At 36.5% G+C, this 15,949-nt stretch overlaps 1 protein-coding gene across 4 annotated transcripts in view; it reads right to left on the reverse strand.

Annotated features, from left to right (window-relative positions):
* ITSN1 (intersectin 1) overlaps positions 1 to 15,949 on the reverse strand; it is a 279,339-nt gene that overhangs the window by 109,299 nt on the left and 154,091 nt on the right. For all 4 annotated transcript variants that reach the window (XM_020995909.2, XM_078146543.1, XM_020995907.2 and 1 more), the window contains 3 exons: positions 6,241 to 6,488; positions 4,176 to 4,335; positions 293 to 498 (listed from right to left, as the gene is read on the reverse strand). In XM_020995909.2, the coding sequence (XP_020851568.1) occupies positions 293 to 498; positions 4,176 to 4,335; positions 6,241 to 6,488 (614 nt within the window). The remainder of the gene's footprint in view (positions 1 to 292; positions 499 to 4,175; positions 4,336 to 6,240; positions 6,489 to 15,949) is intronic.

Below are 15,949 nucleotides of genomic sequence, written 5' to 3' on the forward strand. Positions count from 1 at the left end.
AAAATATCTAAAAAGGTGTTAGGGGCCATGACATCACAGACTATAAAGTAGGAGGGGGCTTTACCAATGACTGCATCCAACCCTTCTCATTTTACAGATACAGGAAAGTGAAGCCAAGAGAGGTTAAGTGATTTGCTAAAAATGAAGCATCTAATAAACATCAGAGCTAGAAGGGAGAACCCAGGGTCCTTTAGAGTCCAAACCCAGTGCTCTTCTGTTTCACCATGGTTCCTCTCTTTCCAAAGTACAACTTTTTTTTCTTCAGATAAAAGCAGATAAACATCAGAAATACCTTGTTGATTTTCTTATGGGTCCTGAAATGAGCTTCACATAAGACTTGGGGAACCAACCCTTTTGACCTTGAACTTCTCCAAACCACCACATATCTTGCTGTTCCAGGACTGTGATGACATCATTTTTGTTGAAATTTAAATGGTTGTCCTTTTTGGCCCTCCACGGGTACAAGGCTTGTGCTTGTAGCCCCTCTACCTTTTCACCCTTATATGGAACAATATAAAGGGGTTTTTGGTTACATAGTAGTTTGTTACAAACAAACAAAAAAAAGAGAGTAATGTATGACAAACATACTTTTCATTAGGATCATAGATATTAATATATATACATACATAGTTTAGCTTAAATGGTAATCAGAAACTAAGTATGCGAAGGCTTGACTACTTTTTTTTTTGTTGTTGTTTGTTTTCTGAGAAATTTTGCTTGTGATAACTCATTGTTCCTTAAATGGGAATTTTATTGAAATAAAGATATCATGAGAAATGGTGACCAAATACAAGCTTTGATTTTCTTTCCACTGCCTACAAATATGCCCAAGTTACCTCCATCTTTAATAATAAACCTTCATTTAACCACGCCCCCCCCCATCCCCTGCAACTATCATCCTATGTCTCCTCCCTTTCTCAAATTCCAAGAAAAGGCAATCAGCCTCCCCTCTTTTTTCTTGATCCTTCCTCCCTTAGCATTCTGGATTTCAACTTCCACATTAAGCCTTACCTGATATCCCCAAGTGCTAGTGCCTTCCTCATCCCTTTCACCCACAATTACTTTGTATTTATTTTGTACATATGTATGGAGGCTCCTTGAGGGCAGTGTAGATCTCCTACACCTAGCACAGTGCCTGGTACTTAGGAAATGCCTAATAAATGCTTGTGAACTGAACAATGAAAGAAATTAGAGATGCTTGTTATGATGACTATTGTATAAAACCACCAAAATGTTTCAATGTATCAGTGGAAAACTGACGATATCTTCAAAGGAGGGAAGCAAATGACAATCCAGAATGGTGAATGATTTAAAAATAATTTATATTTGCCTTTGGAAAATATTCTTGCACTTGTACACAAATAAGGGTGAGACAGTTCATGAATTCACAACCCATTAAATAAAAATTATGAAACTCAAGTTAACTCCAGTCTCAACACAGATGAAGCCTGATAGTGCCTAGACCTCCTCAACTTACCTTTACTGGACTTTAGTCACACTGGAGTAGGCATATCCTGGCCCTTTAGAGGTAAAACTGTTTCAAATCCAAGACTTTCCCCTTTCTGACCACAACTTCCTTACCTTCCACTTCTCTTCATCATTCTTGTTCAGCTGCCTCTCCAGCTTCTTCACAATCTATAATTCTTCCTCCTCTCCCTACTCCAACCTCCCTTCCCTTCTCCTGAAGTTTGGTCTATTATCTTTTACTTCCTTATGGGAGCCAAGCTAGGTTATTAGTCGTTTCAATCATGCTGACCTTTCTGTACACTATACCTGACGCAGTGTATAAAGGGCCCTTTAAAAGAAAGCAAATGTACACAGCTCCTACTAGACTGTAATTTCTTTTAGGTTCTTGAGGTGCATGAATACATTTCAGGAGGTTGATGAACTTGGATGGGGGAAAAAATTTCATCTTTACTTTCACTAACCTCTAACAAACTTAGTATTTACTTCAATTATGAATGTAGAGAATAAGCATTACGCTGAGAAGGGGCCCATAGGTTTTACTAGACTATAAAAAAAAAAAAGATAAGAACCCTGGCTTTAATGGGAGGGAGCAGACCTTACACATTGTGTAGCACACTACCTAACATCTTGCGTAGTGCTTAAAAAATGTATGTTGAGTTGAAATTTTGTTGTCAAATTATCAACATCTTGTTTAGCCATTTCTTGGAATTTGCTCTATTGACTAAGATCTACTATCCCTTCAATCTCTTGCATCCTCCATCTCTTACTCCACTATTTCCTTCCCCTCTGCCTACAGACACATTTAGTTCTCTATTCTAATAAAAACAGAAAATAGCAACCCTCCAAAACCCCTCCCTCGACCTTTCTACCCCCTTGAAGCTAACACTTCTTCCTTTGCTTCCTTTCGCCAACTAAACTTCTAGAAAAATTACCCTGTGTTTGCTGATTGTCTTCACTTCCTCACCACTCACTCACTCTAAATCTCTTGTAATTTGGCTTCTGAATCTACCACCACTTAAATAAATCTCCCTTCTTAAAAGTCAACAATGACCCCATAATTATGAAGTTCCATTTTTTTTTACTCAGGTCTCATTCTTAAACTTTGTAGCAGGTGACCGTAGTCTAATCACTCCATCCTAAAAGCAGAATGTGGCTCCTGTGGTATTGTAATAGCTAATTTCTCCTCTAGCCTCTACCTCACATGGTAGTTATGAGGATCAAATGAGCTAACAAATGTAAAACATTTTGTAAACTTCAAAGCATTTTACAAATGTTATCATTATTACCACCACTGCCATCTATATACCCAACACCAAAACCAGGACAAAGTATTTGCAAATCATCAAAGAATCTTGAAAAATCACACCTCTCAGCACTTTGACCATCATGCTTCCTATCTGTTACTCTCTACCCAAGAATTTTCACTCATAACACATGTAACTTGACATCACACAATTTCCATATGCCAGAAAGGACAAAATTTGCTAGCATAAAATTCTATTCTAATAGGAACAATAAAGAACAATAATAACAATAGCTCAAACTTATATAGCAGTTTAAGGTTTGCAAAGCACTTTACATGCTTTTTTTTATTTGATCCTCACAAACAACCCTGTGAAGTATTATTATGTACTATTATTATCCCCATGTTATAGATGAGAAAGGATGAAACCTGAGAGAAGTTAAGCGACTTGCCCAGGATCATACAGCTAGTATAGTTAATTTTTATTTTAAAAAAACTTATAAAAATATTAAAATATGTTCTTTGTTGTTCTCATATATCACATCTAGATGGCTGCCAACTTAACTTATCCTTAGTACTAGCTCAGCTTATTATACATCTAAATTGGATGACTGGCTACCCCTTGTGCTTTTTTTTACCTTTGTAACTTAATTCCATGATACCTGGAAGATGCTGCTTCCCCATCCCCAGCTTTGAGCTATGATTAAGTCATCCCTTCAAGGAACAGCTCAAATTCTATCTCCTTTTATGACACATTGCTTGAATATATCAGCTAAAGTAATGTCTTCCTCCTCTACACTCTTCTGGTATTTGATTTATGCCTCTCTTATGATACATATTACTTATGTCTTAGATTCCAGTTAATTATGTAGATCTCATTTCCTCTCCTAGTCTGTAAGCTCCTGGAAGACAGCTAGTCTGTCTAATCAACCTTTTTTAATTCTCCACCCTGCCTACCATAGTGCCTTGTGCACAGCTGCCACTCAACACGTTTATATTAAACAGACACCCTGTAGAAGTTTGACTTTTCAGTCTTCCCCTTTTTGCTTTCATATTCCCCAATATATGCTGTGAAATACATCACCCTCCCACAGGGTGCAAAGAATTAGTCCTAAGAAGAGCTGAGCCCTCTTTTCAAATCTGCTGGCTCATCTCTTTTTTTTGGCAGGAAATTAGCTTTTCTGCAGATTCAGCATTAGTCCTATGTTGAAAAGTACATAGACAGCAAGGACTACATTTTTTCATGTAGCAGAAGCTTCAGATGAAAAACTACTGACATACACAAACAAAATAAGGTCTCCACCATATAGATTTCTTAAATTTCTAATTGGGATCATCTATACTATATCCTGAGTTACATATTAGGTAGGTTCATCACCTACCTAATAACACCAATAAATATTTGTTGAAGAGGTTTGTATTTTACAGAATGTAGTCATTCACACCTAGGCATATTGCTATTTACCTGGCCCAAAACAGGAGATGGTGATGAGCCAGTAACAGTAGCTGGGGTAAAGGCTGATCTTTGCCTCAACTGCCCTGCGCTTGGAACAGTAAGCGAAGGCTGGGTTGCCCATGCATCCCAATTATCTGTTTCTGGTTTCTCATTAGTGTTTGTTGGCCATCTGGAAAAGAAAAAGAAATACTACTCTAAACAATTAATATATGCTAATAGATCATTTTTTCATTATGGACCCCAGGTCACTTGGCCATAGTAGCCGAAGCCACATATGAATGAACAAATCACTTTGAGAACCAAAGGGGCCTGCCACTCCTCTGTATCATGCACTGGTCCAAGTTAGCACTACTGCCTCCTAGTGGTGCAAGGCAGGCAACTACTGCTTTATAAGCTACTGAAGTAAATGGGGTCACAGGAATGTGCTATTCATCTATATGGGAAATTTGATGGGAACTATAGCAAAATTAAATCCATAGGATAGCAAGGAACTTTATATAACAGGGTGTATTTGTTTTGCTTTTTTTTTTCAGTCTTCCAGGTTAATTAAGGCTTTAGTTAATTAAGCCAAAATTATTGACTAAATTAAAATTAATATAAAATTACAATATATTTATATATGTATATTTATTTAAATAAATTTATATATATACAATATAAAATTAAATATAAATTTTAAATTGACTAAAAATTAAAATAAAAACTAAAGCCAAAAATACATTATCTGTATGTGTATATGTACACACGCACATATATGTGTGTGTATATATATGTGTGTATGTATGTATGTATGTATGTATGTATGTATGTATGTATGTATGTATCTAGCATGTAATGGATGGGTTCCCTTTTTTAATACTGTAAGGATTTTTACATGAAAAAAATTACCATGTAAAATTTTCCCTGCCTTATAGTATTCTTTCCAACCCATGTCCTTCACATGGTTCTTCTCTCTTCCTTATAATTTCCATCTATTGTCTAACACAGGGGTGAGGAACCTGTGGCCTTGAGGCCACACGTGGCCCTCTAGGTCCTCAAGTGTGGCCCTTTAACTGAATCCAAATCCAAAACAAATTTGTTCTGTGACGTCTGGATTCAATCAAAGGGCCGCACTTGAAGACCTAGAGGACCACATGTGGCCACAAGGCTGCAGGTTCCCCACCCCTGCATCTGGTCTTCTCTCTTGATTTCTTTGCTTTCTTTTTTCTTTTTTTTTAAGGTCACACATTTCAAAAAAATACAACTCCAAACAAGGAATACATGACAACAGACACCTTTTCATTATGGACCTTAGGTCACCTGGCCATAGTAACTGAATCATCTCATTGATGATTTTTTTCACCCAAGTAGTATTTTTTAACCAACCTAAGAATCTGAACTGTGGGACTGTAATAAGGGCTCACGATTTCATAAAGTGGATCATTACAAAACAAAATCACTGTATAAATACTATGCTTGAAGGCTAACTCTTCACAATCAAGAACTGAGAATTAGCCTAATTTGATGGTACCATTATTCTATTCCACTGTACACTTGCAGAAGCAAAGAAGCTTAGAGGAACTTAGGGGAAACAGCTTTGTCTCTTCTTCCAACCACAAGTGGGAATTTCATTTTTGCATCTATATCAGCAAATAGTGCTACTTCGATACAGGAAATGACTAGGAATAATTGCTGACTGGCTTCAATGTTAAAAGAGATCATCAAGAGCAAAGGTACTAACTAGTCATTAAAATAAACAGATTATTGATACTTAACTTTCACTTACACAGAGGTGACCACACTTTGTTGTCACCTAATAGATGTTGATATGTCACCCACAATTTGTCTGCTCTTCAGGTCAGGAGCTGTGTCATTTTTCATCTTTGTTTTCCTAGGATCTAGCCTAGTGCTTTCACATAGGAGTCAATAAATGGTAAATGTTTACTGAATTGAAAGCATCCCACGACATTGCGGATGAAAGCAATCTAGTGAGCTCTGTTTTTGAGAGGGTCTAAGTAGGAGGGTATGAAATGGTTGGAAAATCCTGATACTTTATTAGGATCTCAACTAAAATCAACAAGAATGCCACACCTACGTGGAGCTGAAGTCTGCCCAGTTGTTGGAGGCCGTAGAAGATTCTGAAGAGGTTGTTGCTGAAGGAGTTGGGGTTTCATGTAAGGCAAGTTTAGGTGTGGGCGTGGGGGCAGAGTCAGCTCCTGGTTTCAGAGGGGTGGGGATCTCATTCTCTGGGATTTTCTCTGCATAGTTTGCAGGAAACCATCCTGTCTTTCCTTTTAATTCCCCTCCAAGCCACCCAGGTTCTCCAGTTTGCCTTTCATCCACCTGTAAGAAAGCCATAGACAGAGTAACATTGAGAATAAATAGAGAAATATTCCAAAAGCAACAAAATCCTTCGTCTGTCTCTTCCTTACTCCCCTCATTCCCCTCCTCTACAAAATCCAATAAATGGAACAGAAGCCGCTTCATTTTGCTCTGGTTATAAGGGTTTGCCAAAATGCATTGAAAATATTTAACTTTGAAAAGAAGTGTAATAACTCAAGAGTTCTTCGTTTAAAGTGTTTTTTGGCCCACAACATTTTATTTTATAAAAGAGAGTAGAAATAGTATGGTGCTGTGAAAAGGATAGATGGACTCAGGGTGAAATTAGGCAAGTAACTTGACCTCTCTAAGTTTCAGTTTCCTCATCTGTAAAACTGGGAAAGAGGAAAGGGTTGGGTTAGATGACTTCTGAGATCTATTCTGCCTCTAAATCTGTAATCCTAAATCACACAGAATTTGAATTCTAAGTATTACTCATTTTTGAAGTTGTTTCTGAAAAATCCACTTTCAGGACTTATCATTAAAAAAGCTCCTAAGAATTCTCAAGATTAAAATACTTTTTCCTTCATTCTAATTATTAAAACATTATTATAACAAATTTATACAGTAAGAATTTCAATTTAGGGTACATTTAGTACATTTTCTTGCAAAATATAAAAGAAAAATACCATCTTGATTAGCACAGGGAGAAGGGTTTGTTTAGAAATCACTATGGTTAGACAGAAGGAAGGCTAATCACTTATTTTAGATATAAAACCTATAATAAGGCAGAAATGAGGAATGGTTTTATTACAATAAGTTTAAATTTCACCAACACCTTAATTTTTTTCTTAGCACAGCACTGACTAAAGCAAAGTAAAATATAATGGCACAATTTAAAGCAGATATTTGAATTTGAAAACTTGATTTATTTTCTGTTATTTAAGGTATCACAAAAGTCATTTACTACAATGGAACAAGGTTAGGTTTTTTAGCATTTCAATTTTTTAATAATATATGTTAGTCAATCAAAATTCTATTTTTCTTCTTTCTTTTATGCTCCTACAGTTAAGGCATTGGTAAAGGTCATAATTAGCACTGTTTTTTCACATGAATCCTGACTTTATAAATCACAAACATGCAAAAAGGATCAGGACAAGTTTGTTACACACTAATAAAAGGGAAAATAAAATGATTTCAAAATTTAACAATTATGAGGGAAAATGTTATCTAGCACCCAAAGGCATAAAATTACTAAAACACACCAAACAATTATACTGCTCACCTTTAAAAAAAACATAATTAATGAATTCTGCACATTATTTGAAAAATAATTCAGATATCTTCCCAAAATGTTCAGTGCCCTTATTTTTTTCTTTTTTTAGTCTTTTGAAACCTTTCTCATCACACAGAAAAATCTTAATTGACATTTTTCAAGACAACAAGAAAAAGGAATGAAAAATAAAATTTCCAAACATATTTTTGCCTCCCTGAGTTTGCTGTCTTTTTCCATTGGCTCCTATTTAGCTGTTATTATCAATTTCTCTATTTCAACATTCTGTATTTCTTAAATGTTTCTTTGATCTATTTTTCCACGATAAATCTCTCCCCTTGAATTCTGTTTTGTATTTTATCACAACTTTGTTATTCTAGTCAATTCTAATGTCTCCCTAGCCTCAGACTAACCTACTTCATCAATCTTCCTTTCTCTTATGCACCCTTAATTCTTCTCTCCATAGCCACAATTATCCATTTACCAAACTTTCCTTCGATCTAGCTGCTTCCTTAAATTATTGTCCTCTTCCCATCACCAAATTTCAGGAAAAAGTAGTTGTACTCACCATCTCTATTCCCCCCACCCAATACTCAAATCTCCTCTAATCTATATTTGGTTAATTCACATCAACAAACATGTATTACACCTGCCTTATGTAAGGCATAGAGTTAAGCACAGAAATTACAAAGACAAAAACAACAGTCCCTGTCCCTGCACCTACATTTTACCAGGAGGAGATGCAATACAAACTAGACAAACAAGAATAATGCGTGATAATTTGAGAAGGGAGTAATAATAACATAGCGAGGGAAGGGAGAGACACAAAAAGGGGGAATGTGGAAAGGTTTCTTTGAAGAGGTGGTTCCTAAGCTGAATCCTGAAGGAAGACAAGAATCGTGACAGAGATGAGGGACTACATTACAGAGATGGGGATGGACCATGCAAATACAGAAAGACAGGAGATGAAGTGTTGAGTTTGGGAACAACTGAACAGTAGCATTCCTGAAGGAGAACAGTATGAAATTATGCTGGAAAGGATGCTAGGAGAGAGATATAAAAAGACTTTAAATACCAGACTAAGGAGTTTGTATTTTTTAGAAGTAATGAAGGTTTTCGAGTAAGGGAATAACATGGTCAAATCAGTGCTTCAGGAAAATTATTCTGCCAGCTCTGTCAAAGATGAAAGTGGACCACTCCTAGGTCTGTATCCCAAAGAGATCATAAAAATGGGAAAAGGAGCCACGTATACAAAAATACTCATAGCAGCTCTTTTGGTTGTGGTCAAGAATTGGAAACTGAGAGGATGCCCATCAAGTGGAGAATGGCTGAACAAGTTGTGGTATATGAACGTAATGGAATACTATTGTGCTATAAGAAATGATGAGCAGGAAAACTTCAGAAAAACCTGGAAAGACTTCTATGAACTGATGCTGAGTGAAATGAGCAGAACCAAGAGAACATTATACACAATAACAGCCACATTGTGTGATGACTGACTTTCATAGGCTTGGCTCTTCTCAGCAATGCAAGAATGTACGACAACCCCTGAAGACTCAGATGGAAAATGCTATCCACATCCAGAGAAAGAACTATGGAGTCTGAATGCATATGGTAGCATCCTATTCGCTCTCCTTTTCTTTTGATGTTTTGTTTTATTGCTTCATTTTCGTGGTCCCTCCCATCAGTTCCAATCCTTCTTTACATTATGACTAATGGGAAAATATGCTTAACATGAATGTATAAGAAGAACCTATATCAGACTGCATGCCATCTTGGGGAGGAGGAGAAAATTTAAAACTCATAATCTTATGGAAGTGAATATTGAAAACTAAAAATAAATAAATCAATTATTTTTTAAAAAAAGATGAAATTGGAGAGGGGAGAGATTGAAAATTGGCAGACAAATTAGTAAGCTAGCTATTACAATACCACAGGTGAGAGGTGATAAGAGACTGAACTAGAATGGAGACTCTTGATGGAAAAAGGGGAATAGAAGCAAGAAATATTACAGAGGTTGGAAGCATACCATTTGCTCTCCTTTTCCTTTTTGTTTTATTGCTTCATTCTTGTGGTTACTCCCATTGGTTCTAATTGTTCTTTACATTATGACTAATGGGAAAACATGCTTAATATGAATGTGTGAGTAGAGCCTATATCAAATTGCACACCGCCTTGGGGTGGGGGCGGAGAGAAGAGTGGGAGGGGGAGAAAATTTAAAACTCAAAATCTTATGGAAGTGAATGTTGAAAACTAAAAATAAATAAATTATCAAAAAAAAAAGAAGTATTACTGAGGCAGAATGAACATAATATGGTAACTGACTGGATTTGGGAGGAGAGAGAAAAGGAAGAGGATAATAACCTCAAGGTCAAAAAACCTGAGTGACCATAAAATATGGCGGAGCTCTCCAAAAAAAGCAGGGAAGAGTTTGGAGGAGTGGGTTCAGTGGAGAAGATAATAGGTTCAGTTTCATACACGTTAAATTTGAGATATCATCTAAGAAAAAATGGCTAGAAGGCAATCAGTGACATGAAACTGGACTTTAGGAGATAGATCAGAGCTAGACATAGAGATAAGGCAGTCACCTGTATATAGGTAATAACTGAACAGGTACTAGTGAGGTCAACAAGCGGAAGAGCGTCTAAAGAAGAAAGTCCAGAACTGAGTATAGCAAAGGGGACTAAGGAGAAGCATCAGTCAAGTAGGAGGACCAGGAGAGAGTAGTGCTAGGGAAGCCAAGAGTGGAGAACAATGAGGAAGAGAATATGATTAATACGTCAAAAACTACAGGGAGGTCAAGAAAGATGAAAGGTGAGAAAAGGCAAGAATGGTAAATGAGGTAAGCTCCTGGAGGAGAAGGGCATCAGCAGTAAAGGAGGAGAGAGCAGGTAAAGATACTGAGGTGTTTCAAGGTATAAAGCAAATGAGATGAAGGCCCTTTAGATGAATTTTTTGGTTTTCAGTCGTTTCAGTTGTGTCCTACTCTTCATGACCTCCGTTTGCGGTTTTCTTGGCAAAGATACTGGAATGGTTTGCCATTTTGTTCTTTGGATCATTTTACAGATGAGGAAACTGAGGCAAACAGAGTTAAGTGACTTGCCCGGGGTCACACAGTAGGTAAGTGTGAGGCCGGATTTCACCACAGGTCTACCTGACTCCAGGCCTTGCAATCTGCCACCTCGCTGCCCCTTTAGACTGATAGCTTTGATTTTTCTATTAAGAATGGCAAAGGAGAGTGAGAATGAGAAGGGGACTAGGAGAAGGAAAAGAGAAGGGTCAGAACAATTGCTAAGGGAAGCGGGAGAACAAATCAAGAAGGAATAAAAAGGCTCAATGGCTATTATTTAATACGAATTTGTAGTGGATTCAATTGGCATGGTTGCACAAATTCCTTCAGTGGTATTTAAAAATGTAGCAGTGTGAATGAAAAAGGAAGATGGTGGGTGAATCCAGGACTTCAGCTTTGCAGGAGGGATATATCTGAATTGTGCATGGGGATGAGCATATAGGAAATAGCAACAGAAAGGGTTTGGGGTTTTTTTTTCCTCCTTTGGTAAAAGTTGATCAGAATCACTGAATATTGAGGACATTTGATGTAAATTCTTTCTTCTCTACTCTTCATCTTCAAAGCCCATGATATCATTCTGAACCACTCTTTCCTCCACTGACCCCTGTGACCTATGAGGTAACTCTTCTCCTTATGGAGGCCAATCTCTCTCTACATATGCCCTTGATCTCATCACTTCTTCAGCAGGTAGCAATCTCAATCATGACCTCCTCACCATTTTCCCTACTACCTTAGTAGACCTTACCATCTCCTCAAGCTATTATCCCACATATTTCCTCTCTTTCTCAACCAAATTCCTGGGAGAAAAAAAAAACCAAAAACTACATTCACTACTTCTACTTCCTCTCCTCTCATGTACTCTTTAATCATTGCAATCTGGCTTTCATCCTCATCACTTAATGAAATTAAAGCTATTAATGATCTCTTTTTTTAAAAGATTTTTTTATTCTATACTTAATATCAAATAAATGAGCATTTCCATATATGTTGTAGAAAGGGAAAAAATAGGATTGTACATGAAACTGTGAATATTACATACAGCTTTTCTTTTTAAATAAATTTGTTTTGTACCCAGACAAAAAAAAAGATTACCAAAAAAACGCAATGAATTTGCATCTTTTTTTAAATTCACAACTTGAAAGACAAACTCAGGAACATATTTTTGTTTCCAAGACAGACAAAAATATGTTTTGGACACAGAATTAAAGGGATAAAAATACATTTAAGAAAATACAGACTTCCTGACAGCACTTACCCATTCCCCTTTAACCTCCACCAGGAAAGCAAAGATTTGAAAGTAAGGCAATATTACAATATGTTTTATGAAATCTTTTATTTTTACCAGTATATTTAAACTATGCTTATCATCATGTTTGTTGTTAAACTGAATCTAATGAAGCTGGTAGTTAAATGGCCAGTTAATTTACAGGGGAGGGGGCCAAGATTTAATGTCAGTCTGGGACTTTTTTCATGATTGAAAAAAATAAAAAATTAGAGGTAGAAACTTGAAATAGCATAAGCTGGGCAACTGTTGAACACCAAGAGGAATTATAAAGGACTATACATTCCTTATGTATATTTGGTGTGGATTTTTTTTAAAGAATGCTTTCGGGGCATTGAGGTGGCACAGAGGATAGAGGACTGACCCTGGATTCAGGAGGACCTGAGTTCAAATCCATCCTCAGACACATAACACTTACTAGCTGTGTGACCCTGGGCAAGTCACTTAACCCCCTTGGCCTAACCACAAACAAACAAACAAACAAAAAAAGAATGCTTTAAAGTACAACATAAATTAAGTTATGCTTCAGACTTTACAGATAAGAAAGTTTGCTGCTTTCCTGCTTAATTCAAGAAGTGAAGACCATTTACAAGGACTCCAACGGTAGGCCTAAGTATCCCCTAGAAAAAGAAACAGCTTTTTATCACAAATAGAACTGCACAAGGTCACAGATTTAGAGGTGGAAGGGACCCTGGGGATCATTTAGCCCCACTCCCTTCTTTTAAAGATGAGGAAATGGAGCCCAGAGAGATCAAATAACTGTCCCAATATCATGTAGGTAGTGTCAGAGAGAGAATTTGAACTCGGGTCTGCTGACTCTGCCACTATAGCACTCTGTTCTTCATATTCATCATTTCTTTCTTTTTTTTTTTTAATGCAATTGGGGTTAAGTGACTTGCTCAGGGTTACACAGCTAGTAAGTGTCAAGTGTTTGGTCTGAGGCCAGATTTAAACTCAGGTCCTCCTGACTTCAGGGCCGGTGCTCTATCCACTGAGCCACCTAGCTGCTCCATTCATCATTTCTTATGATGTATTAATATTCCATTACATTCACATATGACATTTTGTTGAGCCACTACTTAATCTATGGACAACCACTTCATTTCTAGCTCTTTGCTACAATAAAAAACTTTGCCATAAATATTTTTGTAAGTATGGGAATTTCCTTTTGTCTTTGATCTCAGGTGTTTTGCATAGCTTACAGGTATTTATAGTATATTTATAAATTGTTTTTCGGAAAGGGTGGACCAATTCGCAGATCTACCAACAGTGCATATTGGCATGCCTATCTTTCCATAGTCACTCCAACATTATTTTTGTCTTTCACTATCTCTACAACTTGATGGGTAGTAGTGTGAAGTTAAACCTCAGAATTGTTTTAATTTGAACTTTTTGTATAGTTAGTGATTTGAAGCACTCTTTCTCATAGTATCATGGATTTAGAACTGGAAAGGATGGTCAGAGGTCTCTGAGTCCAACCCCCACATTTTACAGATGAGGAAACTGAGTTTCTAAGAAGTGAAATTACTTGCCCAAGGTCACACGATAGTAAATAGCAGAGCTGCAATTTGAATCCAGGTCCTCTGATCCTCTGGGAAGCTATGCAGTACAGTGGATCGAGTGCCCAGCCTGGAGTCAGGAAGACTCATCTTTGTGAGTTCAAATCCAACCTCCGCCACTGTGTGATCCTAGGCAAGTAATTTAATCCTATTTGCCTCAGTTTCCCCATCTATAAAATGAGCTTGAGAAGGAAATCACAAACCACTCTGGTACTCTGCCAAGAAAACCCCAAATGGGGTCACAAAGAGTCAGATGTGACTGCAATGACTGAATAACAATAACAATCACTGACCCCCCAATCCTTTACTTTTACCAATCTACCACACTGCTACCCCCCTCTGTACCATGCTCCCTACCCCTTCTATTTCCTCTTTTTAAAACTGCCTATTCATTTCTTTGACTACTACTGAATGTTTCTTGCGCTCTTAAAATATTCTTATTTATTACTGAATGTTTTAAGTATTTGTATCAGTTATTAGAAGTTATTAAATATTTGTGTATATCAGAGAAGTCTCTGGCAAAGATTTCCCCCCCAATCTATTGTTCCTGCATCTAATTTTAAAGGTATTGATTTTGTTTCATGCAAAAGCTTTTCAATTTTAATTGAAATCAAAAGGATAAATCCTGCTCTGTAAGGCATGAACAATAAGAAATGTTTAGCAACTTTTACAACATTTGGATGGCTGAATATTTTCTGTTACGTCAAATGAAAAGGAACTTCACAAAAGGACTAGTTTTTAACCCATCATGATTAAATTCAAGGGTTATTCAAAAGGTTGTTTTCAAGAGGCTACGAGATATAAGAACTCCAATAAGGAAAATGCAGATTAGCATTTTAGTATCCATCTTGTTGCTCAAATAAAATCTCTTATAGTTTTAGGCTTTAGCTACTGTGTAATGGTTTTCTAATTTACTTATTAATGTGCTTTAAAAGATATCATATTTTAGATCCAAAACAACTTGAATTAACTAAGTTTGGGAAATTGTCAAACATGAAGAATCCAGAGGGGCAGGCATGGTACCTGATAAGCCTTTCACAAATGCTATCTGCTCTTGCCTTACACCCATATACACGAGAATAGCTCTACACCTGAACTTGAGGGAAGTGTAAGTGACACTGACATGGGGAAGACTGTGTTTTATTTGTTTCTTTGATTTAAGGATCTGGAACTTGTTGGGGCACTCTGATATCCCTATTATGAGACTAAATGAACTGGAAATAAAACAGCCAGAATAAAACAGAAAACAAGGGAAAGGAAATGGAAAACTGGATTTTCTGTTTTCTCACATATTCCGTAAGCATTCTTCCCCTATTTATTTCTTCCACAAAAGAACAACATAAGGTACTTATTCTTTATTGCAGATAGAGAGGCAATATGAGTATACAAACAAGTCTGCGGCTGTATGTAAATGACAGTACATAGGACTTAAATAACACCCTTCCTCCTAAGAATATAACATATTTAGGAAGATGGGTTTATTCTGAGTGTGTATATACTTTGAATACAAAAATTTGCATGCATTTTCCTTATACCTAACTTTAATATGGTGAAGGTGGGAAAGGGTGGTATTTCAAAAGGCAAATTGGACATAAAGTAAAGCTAACAGAAAAAATGCTAACTGCTTTTGTTTTGTGAACACTCCTATGGTAGTTTACAGTTTTTGGAATTGCTGGTTTTATATTCTTTAAAAAAGCATTTGGTAACACCCCATTGTTTTATTTAGTTACTTGAATTTCAAAGTCTAGTGTGCATATTTCTTCCCATCAGAACTTTATGACTGGAAATTTTAAGTTTAAAGAAACTAAAGAAGGACAGAAGAAAAATTCCAAATTGCTTTTTGGGTAATGTTTTAAGCAGGGTGCTACAATGCAAGTTAAATATACTTAACTCAACATATCTTACATAAGTCAAATTCCCAGTGGACTTTGCAGCTTCAAAAATAAGCAATGAGGAGTTTTAACCACACCTACCAAAGCTACAACTAGCAACTATGAGCATGTGCTGGAGTATTTGTATTTCATTTAAAAGGACTTCTCTGAAAACTTCTCAGAGCACAAAATTAATCCAGAAAGACTTGGGTATTACCAATTATTTAGATATTTATAGGTAGCATTTTCTACACAGGGACTCTATTTTAAAGTGACATTAAGACTAGATTTTCAGAATGTCATACTTTATTCTAGTAGGACATGGAACAGAAAAACAAAACATGCTTTTCAAATTTGAAAACTTATTATCGATCCAGTGAACCCTGGATTTAAAGAAGAATACTTTAAAGACCTGTTCATATGTACAAAT

Source organism: Phascolarctos cinereus, unplaced genomic scaffold (assembly GCF_003287225.1).
Source record: "Phascolarctos cinereus isolate Bilbo 61053 unplaced genomic scaffold, phaCin_HiC Scaffold_726;HRSCAF=1367, whole genome shotgun sequence".
In the NCBI taxonomy this organism is placed as follows: Eukaryota; Metazoa; Chordata; class Mammalia; order Diprotodontia; family Phascolarctidae; genus Phascolarctos; species Phascolarctos cinereus.